This window comes from Cyanistes caeruleus, chromosome 1 (assembly GCF_971803275.1).
Source record: "Cyanistes caeruleus chromosome 1, bCyaCae1.hap1.1, whole genome shotgun sequence".
In the NCBI taxonomy this organism is placed as follows: Eukaryota; Metazoa; Chordata; class Aves; order Passeriformes; family Paridae; genus Cyanistes; species Cyanistes caeruleus.
In genome coordinates, this window is record NC_141701.1 from 145,332,847 (window position 1) to 145,359,108 (window position 26,262).

The 26,262-nt window shown below is 42.0% G+C and overlaps 1 protein-coding gene across 2 annotated transcripts in view; it reads left to right on the forward strand.

Moving 5' to 3' along the window:
• The first annotated feature begins 16,530 nt into the window (after positions 1 to 16,530).
• Positions 16,531 to 26,262, forward strand: part of PAXIP1 (PAX interacting protein 1) — a 29,942-nt gene continuing 20,210 nt past the window's right edge. Inside the window, exons 1-3 of one of the 2 annotated variants that reach the window (XM_086865468.1) lie at positions 16,531 to 17,081; positions 22,088 to 22,222; positions 24,104 to 24,147. In XM_086865468.1, the coding sequence (XP_086721594.1) occupies positions 16,992 to 17,081; positions 22,088 to 22,222; positions 24,104 to 24,147 (269 nt within the window). In that variant the 5' untranslated portion in view covers positions 16,531 to 16,991. The remainder of the gene's footprint in view (positions 17,082 to 22,087; positions 22,223 to 24,103; positions 24,148 to 26,262) is intronic. The other variant, XM_086865475.1, reaches the window with a different exon arrangement.

A 26,262-nucleotide genomic window follows, 5' to 3' on the forward strand; every position in this document is an offset into this window, starting at 1 on the left:
CCTGATGAATCTCTTGGGCACATCTTGGAGCAGGAGCATCCTGGCCTGTATGAGCAAGATTGTGTCCATCAGGTTTGGGGTTATAACTATTTCCCCCTATCCAACAAAACTTGGAATTTTATGTCTAATTTGGGGTTCCTCACTGGGGGAAGTCCAGTTGAAGGTAATCAAGGTGATGAGCAGACTTGCATATGATATGTAAAGACAGGAAGAACTGAGTTTATCACTCCTAGAAAGAGAAGTTTAAGGGGAAAAATCTTACTGCTGTCTCCAGATACCTTAGGGACCTTAGGGGTGGGTAGAAAGAGTAAAAGCTAACTCTCCTGGGAGGTGCACAGCAATTGGATGGGATGCAACGAGTGAGGGTCACAACATCAGGCGCTGACTTGGGGGTGTTGGTTGGTGAGGAGCTCAGCATGAGCTGTCAATGGCACTGTCATGAGCTGCCAAAGCTGCCCGTGGCCTGGGCTCCACCACAAGCAGAGTGACCAGCTGCTGGAGGGAGGGAATTCTGTCCCTCTGCTCTTGTGTGAGACCCCAGTGAGACAGCCTGCAGTGCTGCATCCAGCTCGGGGGCCCCAGGGTGAGAAGGACATGGAGCTGTTGGAGGAGTGCAGAGGAGGTCATGGAGATGATCCAGGCACTGGAGCACCTCTGCTGTGAAGACAGACTGGGAGAGTTAGGGTTGTTCAGCCTAGAGAGGAGAAGGCTCTGGGGAGACCATATAGCACCTTGCAGTACCTAAGGGGGCTACAAGAGAGCTGGAGGTGAACTTTTTAAAAGGGCATGGAATGATAGAACAAGAGCTAAGAGCATTAGGATGATGGAGGGTAGGTTTAGATTGGATTAGGCTAGCATTAAATTGGAAGAAATTCTTGCCTGTGAGGGTGGTGAGACACTGGAAGAGGTTACTCAGAGAAGCTGTGGATGCTCCATCACTGAAAGTGTTCAAAGACATGTTGGATGGGGCTCTGGTCCAGTGGAAAGTGTCCCTGCCCATGGCAGTGGTTGGAACTAGATGATATCTCAGGTTCCTTTTTGCTTAAACCATTCTGTGATTCTGTGTTCCAATTAGAAATTAAGAAAAAAATATTCACCTGGAGAATGGTCTGAAATCAGTTAAAGTGGTTGTGAAATATCCATCCTAAGTGATGTCCAGTATTCAGCTGGACATCACTGTGAATGACCTGATCTGTTTTTGAAGTTATCACCTCTGCAGTGGGGGTTGGACCTGGTGATCTCCAGAGGTCCCTTCCAACCTGTATCATGCCACAATTCTGATTCTGCATTCTTTAGGTGCATTGGCTAAATGCACCAGATCCTGGAGGAGAATGATTGCTTTGAAAATTCTGGAGTTGACTAAATATTGTTATTTTTAAGGACAAAATGCTGTTTACTTTACAGAGATTAGTAAGATAGTTAATTTTTCAGAGCTGTTGATATTAAGCAAGCAGAAGGCTGGGATCTTTAGTGAGTGGATAATGCTTGTGGAATGATCACATCTGTGAAAGTCTCTGAGAAAAAGATCTGTGTTACAAAGCACATCTCACATCTTTGCTGATGGAGCCAGAGGAATTAAAAGTGACACGACTTCCCTGGGTTTAGCAGCATCCCTTCCAGTAAAGACATTAAATAATGCTTGCTATTAAATGCCATTTACTGGAGGTACCTTCCCATTCAAAATATGTATCTGATGGTTGGAGGATAGGAGGGAGTTCACAATGTAATCAGGGCCACTGCCAAGTCAATGCACATCCAAGTATCATCTACTCCTGGGAAAAGGGTGAATGGATTTATATTGTTAATCTCTATGGAGATCTTTTGAACCTCTGCCCTTACAACTGTCAGAAAAGGGAGAGGAGAATGCTCAGGAGGAGATTTTGCTGGGCATGCTCAATGAGTCAATGAGAATTTCGGTCTCCAGGGTAGGTGGAGCTGCTAGGTTATACAAGGATTAAAGGAACACATATTCTCACTGTGTATATAAACCACAACTGAAAGCTGTGCTCAGTTGCCAGCCAGACTGCTCAGTAAGTGTGCATCCTGTCACAGCAATTTCTAAACCTCAGGAACTCATCACTTGAATTTCATTGAACTTGCAACCAGCCTCAGTCCAGCTTCACACCACAGCTAGCCATGCTTTTTGAACACACTTGCAGACCACCCACTTTCCTACTGCAAAATGGTCCAAGATGACCACAGTGAAAATGCACAGATTGTGAGGTTGTTCTCATACCCTCAGAGCCCATCCTCAGTTCTGATGTCACTCTAGTCTTCTGAAACCAAGATAATAGAATCATAGAATGGTTTGGGTTGGAAAGGACATGAAAAGACATCTAGTTCCAACCAAGGCAACCAAGGTTCAAAGCATCAAAGCTCAGGCTATGAGCTTGGATCATGATAGCTCATGAAAGCATTTCTACAGTCAAGCAGCTGGCTGCTCTGGGTAGCTCTCTCTCAGGTTTCTGGGGTTGCAGCTGGTTAATAATCACATATTTTCTGGAGCTTGGACTTACTTGAGGTTTTCTCACATGCCAGCCAAGGGCCACAGTTGGAGTCAGCCTTTCTCTGACAAAAAATACAATTACTTACTTCAAAGTGGAACAATTATCTGCCTGAGAAGCAGAGACTAATCCTGTTGTGTTTTACTAGAAGCCTCAGTAGGACTGTGGGAGTACCGTGGAGCAAGAACAAGGGGGACCTGAGTGCCCTGCACCGCCACAGTGTCCCACTGAGTGATCTGTTTACCAAACTGGGTTCTCTTGGTTTGGATGCTTATGAAGAACTTTGAAAAGACTTTCTGTCTTGAGAAAGAAATTAAAACAGTGAGTTGAAATCCTGTTGGCTTTTTATTTGTATGACTAGAAAACTATTCCTCAGGCAGGTCTAATCCAGGTTAGGGCATGTAAGCTTTCCTTTAGGAAGCCACCAATGGAATGACTGTCATCCCATGAAGCCACTTGCTCCCCTCCTAAGTGGGGAGGAGAAATGGGGGGGAAAAAATGGACCTTATGGATTGAAATAAGAACAGCTTAATAATTGAAACAATAATAATAATGATATTACTTTTAGTACTAATGAAAAAAAAAAAAAGAGGAAGAGGAGAATGAAATCCAAGAGACATATGGGATGCAGAACACAATTGCTGATGGATGCCCAGCCCATCCCTGAGCAGCAATCAACATCCTCAACCAACTCCCTTCAGTTGATATACTTGGCACGATGTTCTGTGGTGTGGAATATCCCTCTGGCCAGTTGGGGTCAGCTGTGCTGGGTGTGCTCCCTCCCAGCCCCTTGTGCACTTGTTTGATGGCAGAGCATGGGAAGCTGAAAAGTCCTTGACTTGGGGTAAGCACTGCTTAGTAACAACTAAAACATCAGTGTGTTACCAGCATTATTCTCATCCTAAATTCAAAACACAGCCCTGTACCAGATACTAAAAAGAAAATTACTGTGTCGAGTCAAAACCAGGACAATGATTTCAGTGGCATAACTAAGGTGGTGTTTAATTCTGCAACAGAAACAAAGCAGAACAAGAGCAAAAGCTGTTCAAAAGAGCAGCCTCTTGTCTTGCCTACAGCATGGTCCTCTCTTATGTAAAGCCAGTGGTGTCTCAGTGCTTGTGTTTTTTGAATATGGCCACAATTCCTTTGGCCTGAAGACAGGATGGACTCTGGTACCTTGCACTGCTGTGTATGTCTCAGTAAAAGGACTGCCAGGAGTGCTTATCTGTCTTCTGCCCAACATGAATTAACTCCTGCTGGAATTAAACTCTTTGCATAGTGAAAAACACGTTCATGGTCAGAGGGCCAACTTAATAAAGTCTGAGGGCAACTGCCACATCATTCACTGCTGCAGTTAAAGTTCCATTCTGGGTAAAGAAATTAAATGTAAATAATTTTATCTCTTCTTTCATACCTTAAGGGGCAACATTAATCATCTGTGTAATTTCAGGGGAGTCAGCAGAGTTGTGCTAGGCATCATATTGTTTTTTTGTCAAAGGTGCTTTGCAGTGAGCAGTTATGACAGTAATGCAATAACTTGGAGCCTGCCTCGGGGGGTCCTGCCCTCATATGGCATCTGCAGCTTTCATTTATTACTCTGGTGGTAGCAAATACTTCACACATGCATACATCAGCACCTGTGAGCTCTGTTACCTGTGGTCAGTTTCTGAGAAGTGAGTCTCTCTCTTGACTCTGGTGGACTTGGTGTCTACAGGTGGCTTACAAACCACAACAGAAAATTATCCATATTTCTGATTTTAAAAAAAAAAGTTTTAAATACCAGAATATATTATGCTTCTGGGAACACAGGGTATCCTGCAGTTCTGTGAATCATCTAGAATAGCAGGGCCATAGAAAAATAAGAAACTGCGCGTGGGAAGACTAGGTAAATCTAACTTAATACATGAGCTTTGGCAATCAAAGCTGCCAATGCAAGCTGTCAGGACTCTGCCAGGGAGACAGATGGCATGATGACAGCAAATGGATGGGTCTCTAAAACTCAATTACCATTTCAGTTCAGACCCTTTTTCCGTATGCCAAGTTGTGGAAGAGGTTTGTTTATCTTGAGCTTTATGCATTGTGACAGATAATTTGCATAGGTGTGAAGCTATAGGGAAGGCTGTTATAGTGTGAGGCTGAACATGAATTTTTCTGTTGTGTGGTGTTTTCCAGGTTACCTTTCTGCTGCCTTGCAGATGGCAAGTTTCTGAACCTTTATTTACATAAATCCATCTATAGTCTGGAAATGTTCTTTCGAGCTAAGAGGCAAAACATTTTAGGATCCGTTTACCACATTAAGAACAGAAATCACTCTCATCTGTTTTCTGAGCCAGAAGTTCTTCAACTTTTTTTCATATACCTACTTTCATCCCCATTACACTCCCTTTGACTCCTTGTCAATATGTTTCCATGCCCACTGGGCAACCTACTTCCATTGGCTGGAGTACCTTATTCCCAAACCTCCTCTCACTGTAACATTCAGAGCTAATTTTGTTATTGTAACTAGTTGGTATACAGGTGCAAAAATTAAACCACTTACGCCTTCCACTCAACAGCCTGATTTCCTTATAGGCCTTTGGTTGCTGCCTTCTTCCTGGAGGTCTCTGAACAGCCACAGCCACATCCCTATCTGCCAAAGGAAGCACTGGCATGGTTGTACAGCTTTCTCAGCTAGGGTACCATCCGAGTGCCTCAGATTCATATTCACATTATGCTTCCTTCCAGTTGTGGAATATTTTCTTCCCCCTGATTATTCACTGTAGCTGGATGTTTCCCTGCCCTAGCCTGCCCAGGTCATGCAGGTCAGCTGAACAGGTCTTAATTTAAGTAAGTTAAATTCCCAGTATTTTCAAGCCATACATGGCAGGTCATTAGAGAAAATACAAAAGCTGTGGAATTTTGCTTATTTATATTTCATATCTGTGTTGCTGTGTGAGTGAGAGGTTCATACAAAGGAGGGGAATTATTTACAAGTTGGAAAAAGTCAAATGGTAGGTTGTGACCACACACTTTCTGTCTGCAGCTAAAATGAGTCTGCTCCCATGTCTTTGCAAGAAAAGTACTTGCAGATGTCTCCTGTAGGCTGATAAAGAGCTTGCCCTTGGATCATGGGCATGACTTTCCCAGCTATTTGAACAAAACCAACCATTTTTAATGGTCCCCAAACATAATTTCTCTTGTAGAATTTGACAATATCATGTTAAAAATAGCTTATTTTGGTCTCTTCTACCACAGCAAGCACCTGATCAAGCAGTCTACTTGCTACTGCTATAAAATTTTCTGAACTCATGGGATGGAAGTGGTTGTATAAATGTATCTAAATGTCTCTCTGTTTTTCACAAGGTTTTTTATTAGTAGTGCCATTATTTTTAACAACCAGTATTCACTGCTGTAACAGCAAAATGTTGCCAGACCTTCTTAATTGTCTAGTACTGCATTTTATTAAAAACGGTGGATTTTTTTTCTGGCTGCTGATCTGTGAGTCAAGGTTGGTAGATTGCAGCTCAGAGGCAGTGGCCCAGTGTGTGAGCTGCAGCATCTCTCTGTGCTTCATGCTCAGCTCCCACTTTGGGGACAAGATGTGTGACACTGGGAACATGCTCACACAAGAGCTGCTGGTGGGAAAACCTATCCAGCAAGAGGGGCTGAGGCCAGCATCTCTGAGTCACCGCGGGGTACAGCGGTGCACCCACCCGTGCCTTGTCACACGGTGAAGCTGCCAGGTGTGGAGGGAGCTGCTGGCACCTGCCACCAGTGAGTTTCTCCTTTCCTTTCAGAGCCATCCCCTCCCTTTCTTCAGGTGCCTCCAGGTAGGTGTAATGGATGATGTAATTCTTGTCCCTGGAGAGACTGACCTGAGGCAAGGCGCCTGCTTCCACTTGGTCAGCTGGTGACTCCTGTAAGCTCGTCTTTTGTAGCTAATTTTCCACCTCTTCTCTGGTTATTTTCTGCTTTCAGATTTTGACTGAACCTTTTTTTATGATTTTATCAGGATTTTAGTGTAAATTTAGTAAAACATCTTCCATGTTGACACTACTGTATTATTCAGGGTCTGATATGAAGGTGGCTTCTGTAGTTCAAATCTGAATCTCATTTTGAAAATAAAAAAATCACTGGTTTTTAAAAGGACTCCTCATCTGACCTGATACAACTTCAGAACTTTCTGGGCAGACTCTCAGTGTCCTTCCTCCTCTCCACATTTCCACACCTTCATTGTATGCTCTTGTCTCTCCATTCTTTGTTTTCTTGAGCACTACAGTAGTTAATATAGGCAGCTTTTACCACGTCACCACTAGCAATTGACTTGGTCAGGGTTATAAATGCAACTGCATAACCACAACCAAGAATTCAATAGAATAAAACCCCAAACCCACCAACATTTTCATGTTTTAAAGCCTTCCATGTAACATTCACACATATGACATCTCCTGTCCCTTGCTTTGACTCCTAGTGGTAGTCTCAGTCTTGCAGAGCTGCCCACACAGACGTGTGCTTCCCATCCCTCCAGTTTGGCATCATTCCAGCCAGTCTGGCTGCGGGTGCTCAGTCCTTCTCCTGCCATCATCCCTTCTGCAGTACTGCCAGGTCTTGATGGAAGGCTGCAAGTGGAGTCCTGGGCTCGACACGTTGTGAGGATGTGGCACAAAGACAAATGGTCTCTCCACAGTGCCTGTTCTTCATTTCAAGGAAGTTTTCTGTTTTTATGACAGCTGTGACTGTAAGGAACCATAAATCCTGATGTCCTTGTTCCAGGTAATCCCTCCTGCCCAGTGAGAGGCCTGCCCTATTAAACATCACATTACAGCCCCAGATTAATGACAAGTGTTACAAAAGAGCACCACAGGCCATGGAGAACCACAGCAGGTTCCTAAAAGTGCATCTTGCAAACAATTACCAATAAACAACCAGCTGGACTGTTCTGCAGAGGTGAGGTTTACTGTACAGGCTGATGGCAAACAGAGTTAGCCATCCATATACCTAGGATTTACTATAAAAAATTATGGCAGCTGCTTTCTGTGAATGTCAGTGAAATAGGTGAGGAAATAGTTTTTCTGAATAAATCTATGGTTCTAGATTAATCTTTCCCATTCATTTCAAGGAGAATTATTATTCTGAAATGTAATAAGATTTTTTTTCTATATTAAACTGAGTCTAAAATGTAGATATCTAAATCCTGTGGACAGCTTAGTAAATTTCAGAAAGACATCCCTATGTGAAACAAGCTTTCTTTTCTTTATCTGAATAATAATACTCTTCTACTATCTTTTATATCCTTTATCATTTCAAGAGAAGAGAGACATGCTTTTGCTGTACAAAAGCAAGACCACTCTCCAAGGTATGTTCAGTGCAATCAAGGCAGCCTGTTATGATAAATTAGATATTTAATTTACACCACAATTTTAGATTTAAACCACAAATTTAGATACAGTAAATGATGGATATATCCTTCTGTTCTTGTTGGCTTAAAATGCAAGGGGGGTTAGACCCACCTCTCTGCATGTCTTGCTTTCTTTGCACTGAGCCAGAGCAGGGGTCTGCACACAGAACCAGAGAGGGTATGTGACCTTCTGATATTTACTAACTGGATTATTTATGACTGTGTGAGTTGGCTCCCAGCACGCAGGAGAATCACATGGTAGCTGGGCCCTTCTGGGGAGAGTGGATCTTCTCATGGCCTGTGATGGACCTAAATATTTGCATTGATTAGATCCCACTTTGATGCTGTTATTTAATTACGAGCACTGTGTGAATCATAAATGATGAGCATATACTATAAAGCACAGGATGTGCAGGGCACTACAGCTTGATGGTGGGCATGGCAACCTTTGGAACATGGCCAGCGGATCCTTTCTAAGCTGGACTTATTTCAAAAACCCATCCTCATTCATGACTGCTTCATTTCAAGTAAGTGCTTTAGTCCTACCCAAATGAGCAGGTTTTGAGGATATGCTTAAAGCCAAGAGTGGGATTTTGAAGGATCCCTGACTCAGAGGCAAAGCATGGGAAAACTGTCACAAAATTTTAAGGCAAAAAGATTACTGTAGAGAAATGTAACTACAGGGAAATCCCCTCCCTTTTAGAAAAAAGTGTAGAAATGTATCCAGTTCTCTGAATGTAGAGAACACTGAGGAAAATACCCTACTACACATTTAGAATGATTAACTCAATTGACAGCTCTCCAGCCACAGAGAAAAATAATGTAATTGTAACTGAGCAGCAAAACGGTTCTGCCTAATAGTTAAACATCAGTGAGCTCCACTGTGTCTAATAAAATGCAGATCTCATTATCTGTTTGTTACGTGCATGGAGAGATAACTGTTCAAGTTGAAAAGTATAAAAATTTGATTTAATTCAGTAACATTTTGGATACAAGAGGGTCAGGTTGGTCTTATGACACATAATAGCTTGAGGCGTATGGAAAGGAGTGTAATGGAAGATAAGGCTCTAACAAGATAAGTGGAAAATGTAACAAGAGTTCAAGGATATATTAAATAAATGCACCCTGGCCCTCACACACTAATCACCTATGTGTGCCATAAGACAAACAGCAAATGTAATTGACTCCCTGAAGGAAGATCATCACAGCTTTGTTGCTTGCTGCCTCACACCACGATTTCTTCTTCCATTTGCAACACTGAGAATTCAGATGTGGGAAGTCCTGGGATCCTGAACCTGCTCTAAATTACACAGAGAATAAAGCCAGTCCTAAATAAACCCAGAGACTTTTTTGGTGGCTTCTTCAAAGATTTAGCTGATATCTGTATCTACCACAGTGCCAAAGATTAAAAATAACCAACATTGACATGAATGTGGCAGAAGCCTCAGTGATGAAGGAGGAAGATGGTCCTTTAAGCAAACAGAAGTTACAAATTTGTCTGTAATTAGCCAAAATAAAAAGAAACCATTTCTTTGTAGTCTGGTGTCTTGAAGGGGTTCAATGTGATCACAGTTTCTTGCATGTGGTATGGCACTTGTCCCGTTTTCCCAATTCCTGGACATTTTTAACCATATCTGAGTGGGCTGTAGAGGTATCAGGGTAGAGATGACAGACCTTACCAGACACTGAATGAGCCTTCCCTGGCCACAGCTAGTTCACAGAAGAGTTAGACCTGGAGACATAAATGGATTTCAGGCTTTCCTGGTTCAGAGATCTGTCTGCTCCTATTGTGGCAGCTCTAGCATATCACAGAGCTTTCAACTAACCAAGACATTTGGGGGCTTTCAGAACCTTTATTTCCCTGAAAGCTTCCTGTAAGTCAAAAAAGAGGATTAGAGCCAGAACTGGTCTAAGAGTACAAGCAGTTTACCTGCATTTGTCCTCAGCTTAGGCCCTAATGAGAAAGTCCTGACGGTGACACCTGTTTGTCTGAATCCCAACTCCTGCTTAGTACTCAGTAGCTGAAATCAATAGAATAGACATACTCTAGATATCAAATCAATATAGGTTGTTTTTGTTTTGCATTCAAGACAGTTAGGTACTTGAGTAACAAATATCTCATTTCATAATGTTTCCTGCATGGCATAGTCAATCTGTAATTAATTAAGATGGCTCCAAGGTCATCTTAAGATTGATCAGTTAAGAGCAGCAGTGGATTCATCTCTTGATGTCTTCGGATTAAGACTCAATATTACCTTAGCTCAGAGAAGGAGTATTTGGGGTGAAATCTAAGGGCAAATTATATGGAAAACTGACTGGAAGACCTACTGGTTTCTTCTGGCCTCAAGGCTGTTGTAAGAATGCTGTCAGAACATATTTTTCAAGAATATCGGTGTAAATTCTTAATTTCATTTGAAAATAGGGGAGAAATAGAAATCGGGTTCCTTCTGAAAGTGGGAGTTCAATCTGGCAACAATAACTAGTTGTCTGCATAGTGCAGTCACATCCATGTCTAAGCACCGTGAGCTTCCCAAAGCTGCAGCCAGAAATAAGTGACAAATACATTCAGCTTCTCTGTTTGTACTGTATCACCAGCAGATAACTTTGTCTGCCTGTGTCTGCATTTAAGGATGTGCAGGCGCCTGTCTTTCAGCCACCCTGAAAATGCTTCTCTGAGCTTCAGCATTTGGGAAGGCCGTAAAGCAGAAATGTGCTCCCAGGCTGGGGCTGCTTTTAGGGACAAACAATGGAATGATCAATCCTGCTCCCAGTGCTCCATGTAGAAGGTTAATCTAAGTGGCCTTCTGGCCTTACACTCAGTAAGTTGGAGGAACTGCTCTGAAGATGATGCAGTTACTGTTAAAATATGTCAACAATGAAATATTTTTCAATAGGTTTTAGCACTAAGACCCATGGCTGCATATGAATTTCCCTGGTGGCACAGGTGGGCTGGTGTAGCTGCTGCCCTCTGTCTCTGCTCCAGAATAGGAACCCTGAGTCACTGCCTGCAGCGAGCCAGCCCTGGGTTAACTGAGTCAGGAGAACCTGTGTAAAAGCAGCCGCCTTTAATGGACTGTTCCCAGAAAGATCAGCACAGGTCACCCCCGAGACACTGGAGCTTCTGTGTGACCATAGTGATGCATCCTCAGGCAAGTGTCTTCTGCCTGTTCCTTGTCCTGGATGAGTAAAGGAAATACTTAATTATCTGGACAACATATAGAAAGAGAGTGATATGATGTCAATGTGTGTATCAATGTTTTACCAGCACAAATTTAGGGTTTTCACTCTACTCAAAAGCACAAAGCCATAAATGAATGCTGGGGATCATCTCAGAGCAGTACCCAGGCTCATTCTTCACACTGTCCTGTAATATCTTCTGCAATGCCACCAACTTTAGTTGCCTTTTTCTGCATTTCTGCATTAATATTGTAAAAATTAATACAAGTGTTAATGTTATTTGAATAACATAAAAAGAAATTGGCACAAATAATTCCAGATTTGCTCATTTCTAGAAAAATTAATTTTGGTTACTTCAAGTTTCATTAGCTTTTTTGCAAGCCTGCATGAATGAAAGCCCAGGCTCAAAGGAAAATTTGCATTCTCTATTGTTTTGCTGATACTAATTTACTCCAATGGAAAGCCTGTAAATGATGTAATCTTGACAAGCTACAAAGAAGGGCTACAGGGATAATTACCCACCATATTTCACAAACATTTTTTCTCAGACTCGGAAAATACACAGAAATTGGTAGGTCCCTTAGTTGGAGCAGAAGCAAGGACTTCTCTTGAGGTGCAAAGAATGGAGTCTATAAATTATAGTATCACATTTTATTTGTGGCAAATTATTTGTTCTTTCCCAGAGCACTGGGAAGACCTGCATTCTTCTTTCCTGGTGCAATACAATCAGGTCCAAAACTCATTAGGAAAGTGTTATAATGTTTTATATATGTATTTATATATGTATATATATAAGTATGTATATTTAATTTATGTAGAGGTTGTTATTGGCAGTCTGGGGGAAAGATAGAAAGAATTTATTTGTAAAGGTGAATGAACCTTTCATATTCCTTAGCAGGTAACACAAAGGAGTATATCTCCTCTTTTACCACTACGTCTCACTTGTGACAAAAAAATGACCTTACATTCAGATGTGCTAATCAGAACATTTTCCCCCATGCTCCTTTATGCTCAGTTATAGCAAAGGTAGAACTCACTACTTCGCACTTGCAAAAAAAAAAAAAAAAAAGTAAATTTGTAACTATTATATTAAAAAAGAAAACTGTCAAGCAAATGACAAGGGATTCTCAGTGCAGTTCTGGAATTAGAAGAGAATCGAAAATGAAACTACAGTTCCAAGGGAGCTTTTTGGGATTCAGTGTTGTTGTACAGATAATAAGTAAGTTTTTAATTATAAATCATATTTGCCATTGCAAGCAGTCCCACCGAAGGAAAGAGGAAAAAATGCATAGACAGCTCAAGCCAAAACAGAGCCCTCTGTGTACCTGTTTTGCACATTTTGATTCAGATTAAAAAGCAGATCTTATTCACATTAAGATATGGGAATGGAGATAATGCAGGCAGCATGCCTTTTGGGATTTTCAACAACTTTCCAGGCACATTGAAACTAGCATCAGCTTCTGTAAAACACTGGGTACTTTGTGAAGATATATTTTGTTGGAAAAGTAACATCTAGAGAGCCAGCTGCTACCAAACAAGTATGTATTATTAACAAAGGACAAAGAAAGCCTTCTGCTCACTGGAGTAAAATACATATACAGTTTAATCTGAGCTCCAAATTTAATTAACTCCAAGATAAAAAAAATCAAGCTGTTGTTTTTTCACAAGCAATTATGCCTAAATATGATACTGTAGGTGCGAATGAATTTTTCATATAATCATTTGTGCACGCAGATAAGGCATTTATGTAAGCAAAGTCTAATTGTCTGCACAAATCTTGTCAGCTTGGTGGGCTTTCACCTCGTGCAAGCAACATCCAACACAAAATTTAGATCACAGCTCTTCTGGAAACATGCTCATGAAGTTCTCTGGACAGAGCTCTCGCAGTTAAGAGTTGAGAGGAGTGTTTCTAGCACAGATAATGTACAGTTGACGTGACACATGACTGGTGATGACAAACACGTGTACATGGCCGGTGTCACATCGGCTCAGAGCACTCTCACCAGCAGGGAAGCACCAATGGCCTTCCCCTGCTCTCCCTCTGGGGACACTTTGGAGGCCCTGTGAGGTGCCTCGGTGTGGGTTCCCACCCACCTGTGTGCCCCTGTGCTCCTCTGGCTTGCAGATGGACTTTTGATGCACTGATGAGCCCTGGGATGGAGCTGGAAGCACCTTGCAGAGTATGAATTGGGTTCCCCCTCCTTCCATTGTGACTCAGCTCATGCAGGTGAGCTTTACTCATAACCTGACAAATCCATACTGAGGCTAAATACATGAGAGCACTTTGCTCTACACCTGAGCAGCGAGGCCAGCCCACTGATTTGACTTAGTTCTGTCTGCTGACCTGTGAGCAGAAGCCGGTATTTATTTCTGGCAAATTCAGGGAATATTTTTCTTGTTCAATAACATATTTTTCTTGTTCAAACACATATGTTTTCCATCTAGTTTTCTGCTCTTACGGTCCGGAAACAAGATCACACACATGGTGTGAAACTGGAACTATTCATTTTTTCTAGAAATAGTCTAATTGCTAAAATTGAAATAATTTCTTGACAGGTGACTCATTAAATACATAAAGAAGTAAAAATATGTTCATTAATTTAATTCCACTGCTTATTTAGAACTTAAGGGGAAAAATTTGTGACTCCTGACAGTAGTCTTTTCTTCTGGGAGTGGTCATTTTGAAGATAAAAAATTGTGAATTAAGAAAGCTATTTCTGTGTGAGAAGATTAGTAGCACTGCTGATAGTACAACAGCCTCTGTGTGCAATCCAGTATTGAGATCTACAGAATTTCTCATTGGGGCCGTTAGAACTGACAGGTGTTTAAAGTGCTACCAGGCAGGTTTTCTGTAGAGCTGTTGCTGTGCATTGTTTCATGGCACATAATAGAAACCCCCCTGTTTTGGCTGTGCTGCACAGCTGGTCACCTGCCTGGCATCTGCTCCAGTTGGGCAGGATTTTCCAAGTGCTGCTGTCACCAAGCACAGCTCTGGGGCTCTGTCCAGGAGCTGCCTCCAGTGCTCGTTCATTTGGGGGAGGGAGGGTGGGATGGTTTCATTCTTCCCATTTCTATGGAAAATGGTATCAATATTGTTGAGGAACATCCAGAGGATTTAGGCATCCAGTGGCCATCGCTACCTTGTGCCTCAGCAAAGTCACTTTTACTCCATTCAGGAAAAGGAGGACAGACCCAAAAGTCCATGTCCCACATCCCAGGTTAGGGCAACAACAACTTTCTCTTTACTATACAGGACCAAATTTATGAAACACTTTTCTTCTGGTAAACCTATTATAGTAAATTCTTAAGTTTTCTTTTTTTTTTTCCACATTTCATTACACTTCCACTTCCACTTCCATCCTGTGGATGGAACCACCTTTTATTCTTGAATTTTTATCATAGTTAAAAAAAATCCTATTTACCCTTAAGGATAATTACAATTACCCTTATGTATGGGTACTTTTTATTTGTGGAAAATTGATTTTGCAATGATTTGACATAGGAATCTGACCTTCTATTTCTAGAGAATTTTAAAATTGTTGTGATTTAAAACAGCAAATTCACCTTATACTCTTCTGATTTGACTAGCTGAACAAATGGAAATCCAAGATGGTCCCACCTGATAGCTGCAACTCCAGCTGAACGTTTGGGAAGGGGCAATATTATGAAAAATGTCTGCAGGTTGTTTGCATTATTTTATTTTTTTTTTGCCAATATTAGTATAATGCCTGTTTTGAAATACTTGTAATCTTGGAGTTATGTGAAGAACCAAAAATTAGGTTACTCTGGAAAATCCAAAGGATAGGAAGGCTGGAGGAACTCATTAGAGTAACAAAGAAAATTGGCAGAGAAGGGAAATCAAGAGAACAAACCCTTGGAGGACAAAACCTTAGTTTTCTTCATGTGGAGTGGGAATTTGTGATAGAGACTCAGATATAAGGAAAGTATTCCTGTGGGAAAGGGCAATTTAATGATTGCACCAAGAAAGATGAATCTATGTAGTGAATGACATCAGAAACAGGAAAGAACTCAGAGAAGAATTTGGAATAGAAACCTGAGAGATAGCTACATTTATCAAAGAAAAGAAGTGAAAATTACCAGTGCTGGAAGACACAGGCAATTATAGAGGCAGTGAAATCCAGCAGGAAAGGAAGCTCAGGAAGCAGTGGTGTTAATGAAATCTGATAGATCAAGAAGAATATGAAAAATATTTCGCTGCAGGTGAAGGAAGATTTTGGTCCAAGTGGTCCAGTTTAGTGTGAAGAAGTCAAAATGGATCAAAGGTGGAGTTGGAAAGAGTGAAAATTAGGGAACTAAGAAAGCAAAGGCTGGACAGGGCAGCCTGGAGAGCAGCAATAAAGAAAAGCAGAGCTCGGAGAAGTCTTTTCAAAGACAGTCCAGGAAATACAGGACACAGAAGAAAATTACCCTAAACATGGATTATTAGAAAAGATAGAAAGCGAGATGAGAATATGAATTGTTGAAAAAAAGGGATAAATAGATTTAAAAGCAGAAGGCTATTCCTACTATTTTTTCCTGCTCCACAACAAAAAATTTTCCATATAAAAGTTAAGCACTTTTTAGTTTGATTTTCACTTTAAAAAGAAAATGCCATCAGGAGGGTGGGCAAAACAGTAAAACCTTCAATGAAATGTTCTTTCTGGAGTGGAAAAAGAGCAGGTGATAGGTTGGGTATTTCTTACATAGTTGGAATAGAAAGGGGATGATGTCATGTGGAGATCCAGGAGACCTGGGTGAAACCTTTATCATAAAAGTAAATAATTGTCTTGTAAACCGATTTGCAGTTTCTACCATAATTTCAAGAACAACATAGGTAAAAAAAATAGTTTCCTCCCAGGAAAGTGAGGTAGGCCTTGCAGGCAGGAGGGAAACAGTAGGTGCCCTGTATTTTTATTCCAGTAAATTTCTTAACATTGCTCCAAGTATGGGAGGGAAACATTGTTCACATCAAAGTATTATGAGGGGGTCCATAACTCCTTTGGAAAACAGCATGCTTATTATATAGATACAATTATAATATCTATGTTTTAAACATCCCTGTCAATGCAGCAATATTTAAAATATATGACATGAAGCAGGCTCTGAAAGTGTTCATTTCTTTCTGTTGACTATAACTTATATAAAGTGATCATTTCTGTTTTCTATTATCTAAAATAGTTAAGATACATCCCCAGCTAGGTGGGAACGGTTCCCTATCAATGTAGATGGATGCTTTGCAGTTTCTGAGAGAAATGCCTTATTTCGGTGGGACTCGATGACGTTATAGGTATTTTCCAACCTTAGCGCTTGTGTGTTATGATTTCGGGAGCAGTCGGTACGTTCACTGGTGAGCTGGGTGTTGGAATACACACCACAGCTATTGGCCAGCAGTGGCGGCAGAGCGGCCCCGCCGCCATCACTCGCGTCCCCTCACGGCGGGGCCAAGGGGCGGGGCCTGACGGGGCGGGGCCTGGACGACCCGAGGGGCGTGGCCAAGGGCTGTCGCCTTCCCTCCCCCCCAATGGGCGGGGCCGGGTATCCCCGCTGCCCGCCTCTGTCGTTCGGGGCGAGTCCATTGCATCCCGCGCGGGGGGAGATCCGGACCCGGATGCTGTCTGCAGGTCCGGTTCGGGGAAAGAGGGAGGAGCAGGGATAGCGCCTGTGCATCAGAAGCGGGCGCGGCCCTGCAGCAGCTGTGGTGGCTAATCGGGCGGGGGGAGCCGCTTTGTGGGGGCGGCTCTCCCCTCCCCCTTCCACCCCCCCTACGTCCCGGCGGGGGATGGTGTGTCCCGCAGCGCGCGCCTTGCTCGCGCGGTTCGGCGGCTCTGCGGGGGGAGGGGGACGGGAGAGACCCGGGCCCCGGCGGGTTTTCTACAGTGAGCGCGGGAGAATAGCGGGCGGGGGGGGACCGCTCCCTGCTGCCACCCGGGACCATGTTGGCGGACGACGAGGAAGAGCTGAAAGTCCCGGAGGATATGTTCAAAGACGTCAAGTTCTTCGTGGTGGGAGACATCGACCCCAAGGTACTGGGTCATCCCTTCAGATCATTCCCGCCTTCCCCTTCGTTCCCCCCCACCCCATCCCTGCGGGGGGGCACTGTGGAATCGTCCGGCTATCACGCGCGGGTTCGAGGCTCGCGCCGCCTCACGGGGAAAGGGCGGGAGTGGGGGGGAGCGCGCCTGAGGGACCGTGAGGGATGGCTGGGGGGGAGGGGAGGCGGCCAGTCCAGACCCCGGTCCCGATCCCGGCCACGATCCCGGCCGTGCCCGCGGGAAGCGCCGCCGCCGCCATGGGAGCCGCGGCCCCGCCGCGCAGGCCCCGCCAGAGCCTCCTGAGCGGAGGAGGAGCGGGCGGAGGGACTTCCTGGGCCGGGCCGGGCCGGGCGGGCAGTGGGGGCAGCGGCAGCCGCCGCTGCCGCTCCTCCGACTCGACCACTCGCCAGGCCCGGCCCCTCCCTGTGCCCGGTTTCGTGGGGGTACACAGGGACAGGCCATGGGGAAGGTTCGTCACGGGGGGCTGGACTGGCTCTTCCCTCCCACACAGACCTTCCCGCCTTGGCGCGGCCCCGAGCACGGCCCTGGTACCGCCCCGAGGCCGCCCGGTGCGGTGCTGGTGCAGTTTAGGCCAGGGACCGCCCGGCCCGCTGTCCGTACCCTGGAGCAGCGCCCTGGGTAATACAGGGGGCCTTTCCGGGAGTAACACCCGTGCTGGGCGAAGGTGGTTGAAACAAAGTTTCTGTGGCGTGTCCAATTAGACAGGTGTTTGGAGTGCGCCGTACAGAGTTCTAGGACGGCAGCTTCCTGCAAGCAGGTTACTGCATGCTTCGCGCTGAAGTCTTTGCCTCTCTGGTATTTGCTGCATAAAGTCTTAGCTCAGCGTTGGGTTCCTTTTGCCTCCTGTCCTGGCACTCACTGAGCTTCGTAAGCCTGTAAGTGAACTGGAGACACAGGCACTGGTCTGTTCCGATGGTTTTCATTCCTATTGTGCTGAAAGAGATACAGGAAGAGATCTAGGAAGAATGCACTTAAAAATCAGGATGAAAACTTCTTACACATAGGTATCTAGACACAAAATTTCGTTGTTTAGGCGTTAGACATAAAATTTTTGATAGTGGCATAGAGCTCTAAAAACAAATTCCTGTACTTATCAAAAAACCCTACAGCAGCAATGTTAGTATTATGTGTATGAGGATGAGTGCAAAACTCCTGTAGGACTCTTGTATATCATTTGTCGTAGGAGTAGTATCCTGAAAGGCCTGTTCTTAATTGTGTGTTGACATGGGAGGACAATGAAAAGATTTCTTGTAGAGAAAGTAGACAAGCATTCTCTTAAACTGGTTTTCTTTCTCATGTTAAATTTTATTCTTTTTTGCAGTCAGAGTCATTGTCATAGGGCTTTGATTTGCTTCATACTCGGTGCACTGAATTTTCGTCTGCCTGGCTTGGGAGGCAGAGCTGGGTCAGAGTGAGGAGGTGAGCTGGGCTGGGCTGAGCTCAGCAGAGCTTGGGGCCAGCTCCTGGGAGAACCCTCTGTACTGGCTTTAGCCCAGCTGGCAACAAAGCACAACCCAGCTGCTATCTCACCCCTGCCCCTACGCAGTGTAATGGGGAGGAGATTCAAAAATTAGACTTGTAGGTTGAGTTAAAAACAGTTTAATAATTGAAAACCAGGTAAGGTACAATAGTAATGGTAAATAATAATGGTAAGAAAAAGGGAAAGAAAGAAAACCCCAAGCAAGTGATGCACAGTACAATTTTTCACCATCCACTGGCTGATGGCAGACTTCATTCTTGAGCCCAGATCAGTACTTTTGGATAACTCACCCAGTTTCTATACTGGGCATGACATGCTGTGATGTGGAATATTCCTTTGGCCAGTTTGGGTCACCTGTCCAGGCTGTGCTCCCTCCCAGCCTTCTTTGTACCTCCTCACTGGCAGAGCATGAGACATGAAAAAGTAGTCCTTGACTTGGGATAAACACAACTTAGCAAAAACCAAAACATCAGTGTGTTATCAACATTATTCCTGTTCTGAATCCAAAACATGGAACCTTAGCAGCTACTGAGAATAAATTAACTCCTATCCTTGCTGAGACCAGGACACCCTCCTGTGGGTGTCCTCTGTGATACCCTGGGGCACCTGAGTGTGAGGAGCATTTATCAGGTGTGTTTTGAGCCAAGACAGAATGCAGGAATTGTAAATCAAACTCAAACAGTTCTTAGGGTGAAATTTGTCCCATTACTGATACACAAATTGCAGATACGTTTGGTGCTTTTTTACGTGGACACCAGCTTGATTTTGCAAAGAATATCTTCCATCTTCCACACTTCGATCAGCTTAAATTTCTAAATGGTTTTACAGAAAACAGAAAACCAGTTACCGTAATAAATATTAAAATAGGCCTAGCAAAAGTGAGTACACTAATCAAAACATATCCCAGAATAAAGGGAAAAAAGTAATTTATTCAGGTGAATAATTGCATGCCCACTGCCTATTAAAGCATGTGCAGCATAAATTGGAAGGGAAACAAAAGTCTGGAATTGTGCCGAAGTGTTTGGCAAATTAGGGAGACTTAGGTTGGCTCTCAGCTTCAAATCCATTCTATTCCATTGGGTGTATTTTGTTCCTCACACCTTACTGAGGGTGATGAGTAGATATCAGCTATTCTTTCTCTTTTAATAAATGCTCTTCCTGCTTTCCTCAAACATAAAAATCCCAACCATCATGTTTTGGAAACACCAGTTAAAAATCAGTATTTCCTTTAGAAATAGATAAAAACTAATGCAATGCAGCACAAGGTCTTTGAACAGGATATTTGGGTTTTGGTTATCTTGTTTAATTTAATTTTATGCCCATTGTCTTACTTCTTAACTTTGAACTATTCCTTGTGTTTCTTCCAGCACAGATTTTAACGTGAGAGAACAAGATAAAATTTTCATTCTCCCATAAAAAAAGAAGTTTCATTTAATTGGTATAAACCAATGCCTAAAATGCAGGATTTTTACAGTGTTCATATTCAGGCTTTTCAGCATTCTGTTTTCTGGTTACAGGTATATGGTTGACATCAGTGTGAGTGAGTTCTTCAATTGTGCCAATACAACTTTTCAGTCCAGGCACTACTTAATCTGAAGAAGTTGTGTATTCTGAGAGGAGTTTTGAAGATGACATGAGCTAAATTAGGAAGAGACTTTTTCGTGACACATAAAATAATCAAATGCCTTATTATGTATCACATTTATAGTGTTTAAACTACTACATGAAGCCATTGTAACTTTTTGTATAAGCAGATGTTTTGCACAAGTTCTGTAATGCAACAAAAAAATCATACTTTTAGCACATTATTTATAGCTTCTTTCTGATGCTGTCAGATTTGTGTTCTCAGTTTTCATGACGTTCACTCCTTTTTTTAGCCTTCCCCTAAATGAGCAGTTGAATGGGATTGTAAGTCAGGGAGAGCTGTGTGAGACAAGGAGCTCATGTGCTGAGACAGTTCTTAAATACCTTCTGTTTTCAAAAGTGCTTTATTTGGATTTAGCTTCTCCCTTTGGAATGATAGCATCCTGTGTTTCTTCACAGTTAACTGGATTTCAGGCAGGAAGGTGTATCATGATTTAGGGGATTGGTGTGCAAAATGGAAACATTCACTCCTGTTTCTGGCAGTGATTACAAGAGCAGCAAGCTCATGATCAATTTTCTTGGTTATTTTAGAATAAAATATTCTAAAATTCATCCATTGAACTGGATATTCATCTATTGCACAATATTCATCCATTGGTAATGGTAATATTCATCCATTGCACAAAAAAAAAGTTTATTTTTGTTTGCTTAAATGGAGTTTTAAAGTCAGGCACTTAGTCAGGAAGTGCCAAAATTGTCTCCTCAATGAGTGGTGATTTTCTATCCCTCTTCTTCTGCTTGGCAGAAATGCTTTGTAAAATAGCTTGATGCTGTGTTTTGAGTCTTTTTCAGTGTCTCTTTGTCCTGGTGAATGTATAGGATAGGGAGTAATTGCTTAAGGACCAATTAATTAATTTTTTGTTTGATGGATGCATTGCCTTGCTCTCTGCTGTTCACTGTTGTGGGCAGAGCATTCTGTTTTGAAGGGAATGTCCCCAGCAGGTTTACAGGGATATACATCTGTCCCTGGTACGTTTTTGAAGATGAGCATCACACCAGTTTTCTACATCATTGTTTCTGAATAATAAAGGGAAGATGAAACAATGACCTTAAATGGCATTTTTAACTTTTGAACTCTTTTAGACCATAATGTTTTAAAACATTTTTCTCTTCCTCCCTTACCTTCTCCATTCAAATGGAAGGCCTGTTTTTTGAGGTGCAGGGCTGGATTCATTACACAGAGCTCTACAGCAGAGCTGAGAGAACACTGAACTCTTGAAGCAGCATCTGCTGTTTGGGCCTTGCAAAACTGGGAGTGAGATGCGCTTTGGTAGTTGGGAGGTGCTCTGCATTCTCAGCACAGAGCAGTGAGGCACTTCAGCTCCTGAAGGTAACTAATTCAAGGAGCATGAGTCCTACTTGTTGGAGTTTTATTCTGTATTTGATTAAATCACTTAATCCTTAGAATTCAGCCTCTTATTTTAAAGTATGTTCAAACACTTCCAGAGCTACCCTATGCAAAAACAAAGACTTAGAAGAGCTTGTTTTCTCTGCCTAAGGGAAAACTGTTTTAATATGTTTTTTGAGGAATATTTTGGAAAAACCTTGGCATTTCTCCAATTTCTAACCCAACATTAATTGTTTTGAAAAGTAGCTCTTCAGATGCAATGATGAAAATATAGAAGAGGTGTAAACCTTTGTCAGTCAGGTTTTAAATGTGTTCGGCAACTTCAGGGAAAATTCTGACCACCTACAGGAGGACAGCCAAGAGAGAAGGTCATATCCATCCATCCATCCATCCATCCATCCACCCATCCATCCATCCAGTGTTTGTGTCTTCTTACAGTAATGTTTTTCTCATATAAAAGTTGCTAAAAATTGTTGACTTCTCCCTGTTCTTTTTCGGCTTTAGGTTATCCAACTTCTGAAAGCTGGGAAAGCAAAGGAAGTTTCTTACAATGCACTGGCCTCACATATTATTTCAGAAGATGGGGACAATCCGGAAGTTGGAGAATCTCGAGAAGTTTTTGATCTCCCTGTGGTAAAGGTGAGCGACTCATCCATGATATTGTCAAAATACTGACATAGATGTTTCATTGTTATAACAAAATACTCGTTTTTGGATGATGACCAAATAAAACGTGTCTTTAAAAATCTTACATTCTTGTCACACAAACTTTTATCCTGACTTGCAGGCTTCTGTCACAGTTCTGTTCTCTCCTTGTTGCTCTGTATCTATCAATGGTATAGATATTTTTTAGTGTTCTGCTTTGGTTTTTTTTTCAGATTTTTCTTTCAGTCATCTGTGAGATGATGTCCTATTAATTCTACTTTAGAAATATTTCTGAGGGAAAGGTTCTTACAAGCTTCTGGCAGTGGAAAGCCTCAATTTAGAATAAGTAGTAGATTGCTGAAGGTTTTTTTAAACACATGTAATTGGCAAAGTGCAAAATTATTTTGTTGATTCTGCATATATGTACTATGCTAATTATGGACTATAGGAACTTGTAGAAAATTAGGGGTTTTTTTCCTCCTTATTTTAGTTTTTAAGATTTTTTTTAGTCTTCTTTTTTTTTTCTTACACTGGAATTGCCAGTATTTTGTTACTACTTTCCAATAGCAGGGTATTTTTCACTGAATAATTATGGGCTTCATCTTTGAATATGTGAACTTGTCACTCTGGAAGTCATGAGAGAGATTGGAAGAAATAATACTAGAATTTCACTGCTGATACCTTTGGGTACGTGATTTTGGGTTATTTTTTCCATACAGGTAGCAGTACAGAATTTTGATGGGTTTTGTCATGAGAGTTCACCTGATAGTGTAGAACTGTGAATTAACTCTCAAAATGAAAGGTGCTTGGCTAGGGACCCTTATGTTTATAGTGGGTGTGCTGGTTAATTTTTAGTTCCTTTTTCTGAAGTGGTTTTTGGTGTAATTTTAACTTTATAAACGAGGAAACTGCTGCCATTTTCAGGAGAGGGAAGGACATCAACATCAGAGAGAGCACTTCCTGCTTTCTAATCCCACTCAAATGATTTAATTTGCTTCGTAACTGCCAACTCATTTGCCAGATGAGAGCAAATCTTTCACTGATGTCACTTGGCTTGACCTGAAAACATCACAGCATGATCTGTAATCAGGAAGATCAGACTAAGTGTTAAAAGGACTGGAAGACAGAGGCAAAGGCAGCTGCTAGTTATAGGGGAAAAGGAAGATAAAAACTTAAGGGAGGAAAATAACCTTTTTTGTTTTTTTTTCTCCTGAGGATTGAGGAGGTGGAAGTTAAGTGTTTTTAGCCATTTTTTGTGTAATGCCTTGTAAGGGAAGTAGAATAACAAGAACTGGGATACCATAAACATAGTTGCTATAATATGTTCTTTTGTTTGTCTTTTGAGGAAAAGTAATTTCATACTGAATGTGATGTCACTCTTTGCCCTTCCTTATCTGCTGCATTGGGATCAGTGTCCTACATCTCTGTTTGCTGCCACCTCCCTGTGTCCCTTTGAGCCCTTCTCTCCCAGAATACTGTCGGGTAGGGGCCTTCACTGCTCAGCAGCTAGCATTGTTCTGTCTTTAGAAAACTCATTCTGTGTAAGGCTACGTTCTTCACTCCTTGGTGATGACTGTAGAGTGTTATCTGAGTTGTTTCTTCTTACAAGCAAAAACTGCAAAAAGGGAGAGGATGAATAAATACTGTAAATGGCATGAGAGAAGAGGGTTGCTGCACAACTTTTGAGCTGTCTTTATGTGAACTCTTTTAAATAAATGAAAATCTTTTTTGCAGACTTTGCGCAGTGTGAAACACTTAGACTTCCAAAGCTGGGAAACATAGTAAAACTGGCTATAGCATGAACTTGGAAGGGAATTCAAGTTTTGTGCATGTAGTCCAAGGATTTTAATGTCTGCTGGTTTTTGGTTTTTTCAGCCTTCCTGGGTGATCTTGTCTGTTCGCTGTGGAGCTCTTCTGCCGTATCCTTTTAAGTTCAAAACTCTGTAGAAAACATGTTAAAATGGGTATTGTTGAAGAATTCAAGACTATTTCAAATAGGTACTGCTTAAACTTCTAAAATGATCTCTTGTGTTTTGCCTGCCATGGTTGCAGTGTGCTTGGAGCTGCTTAGTCTTCAGTTTTCCTGTCCCTTTGCCTATTTTGTGCTTCATAGGCTTTTAGAGGACAGCTGTTATCAAATGGAAAACAAGAGCTGGTAGGTGCAAGAATCCAGATGTTCATTTTAGGAATTCAGGCCTTAATGTGCTTCAGAGATTCAGAATTGCTGTTTTATACCCAGCAGTTTAAGGTGTGTGCCTTTGCAACTCTGTGTTTCTGTGCTGTGGTCTAGGCTGGTGATCTTGGTCATTTGTGTCTGGACATAATAAATGTTTTTATTGTGCTTTCATCACTAGGCTGAGTGTTTAGTTGCTTACGTTACATGACACTAGACCTTCTCCCTGTCCGTGAGGAATGCTCACAAAAAACAAGATTGGAATTAGCTACATTTCCTGGCTCAAGTAACCTAACATTTTGGTATTGATGTTCTTTCACATGAAGAAGTTGCACTATTAAAAAATTGTCTTCTATCTGCAACCAGGGTTTTTTGAAAGGGTACTCTTAAGAGCTGACGTTATTGGATACCCAGAAGAGAAATAAACAGATGAAACAATGGAATGATGCAGTCGATAACTAAATTGTAGCTCTAAATGTGGGAATGTAGCTCTCAATGGCAATTGCTCAGGAAGTCTTTATTGTGGGAACATTGAAATGGCGAAATGAAAAGACCAGGTCTCAGTAGTGTCTTGTTCTACAGTTGTATGGAAGAAGGAAGTTTTGTACACCTGTCAGCAATAAATGTGTCCTTGGACCTTTGACTTTCTAGCATTTCATGTCCTTAGAACATAGTGGGTTTAGGTTTTACTCTGAGCCTTATTGTGCCCACTAAAATGGGTTGTTAAGTCTTTGTTTTAGCCTGTTTCAGTCTCTTTATGACTTCTAGTGCAGTGACATCTGGCCTTTCATTAGGGATTTAGGTACTGCCATAATGAGAAAAATAGGAATAGCTTAATCTTTCCAGCTGATTGCTTTTGGGCCCAGTTTAGGCAGAAGTTTGAGATTCTGCATTTTTGTCTTTATGTTTTAATTTGGTAATGCTCAAGGTGGTAATTGAATTTCTGAAGAGCCAAATCCCAGAAACATCTTGTGTCAGTTAGACGTATGGATCTAATAAGAGCCTTATGGATTTTATATTGCCTTACTAGTTCTGGTGCTTATTTGATGGGCATTTGCCTGTCAGTTGCTAAAGGTAAAGTTTAATATAGAAAAATTTAGTACAATGTAAAGGCACAGTAATTTTGTCTGTTTCTTAGCGGAAGTTGTTTTCACCAGAGGGAACTTAAGATGGCAGAGTGTTGCCCTGTGCCCTGCTCACTGACATGTGCAAAGTCTGACTAGCCTGCAGTGGAAGGGAAGTAACAGAAAAATGAAGCTGGAAGCAGACTCGATGAAGAAAGAAAAAGAGTTTCATGTGTGAAAATCTTGGCTATAATGCCTAAAGAGGGCTAGCAATTTCTTTTTCAGCAAAAACAAGAATGAGGAGCGTTTTTTTATTTAAATGGCCTTGGTATAGATGAAAGAGAATCAGAACACTTCTGAGCTTTTGTTGATGGCAGGAAGAAAAGTGAGCTTTGCTGTATCCCCTCTGTTTTGTTTTATTGTTATGCTGCTTGTAACTTTTTTTAAAAGTATCTTTCACTCCTTTTTTGGAGAGTGCAAGCTCCAGGCAAACTGATGGACCTCTTAAAAGTTAAATACTGGCTGTTTCTGCTTTATATGCTAGCAGTAGGTACTCAGGCAGGGAGTAGACACATGCACACGTTTGAAAGATCCAGTACTGAATTTCTGCCTTGGATGAAATGGAAAACAATTTAAGATGTTCATCAAGCTTGAAGTTTTTGAGGTATTCTGGGTTATGGCAGTAAATTATTCTTAAGTTTTAAAGTGCTCTTTGCTTTGTCATGGCTTGCTGTGTGCTGCCTCTTCTGGGCCTCAAAACGTGAGGGTTGCTGGTGCATCTGTCAACATCACGGGGA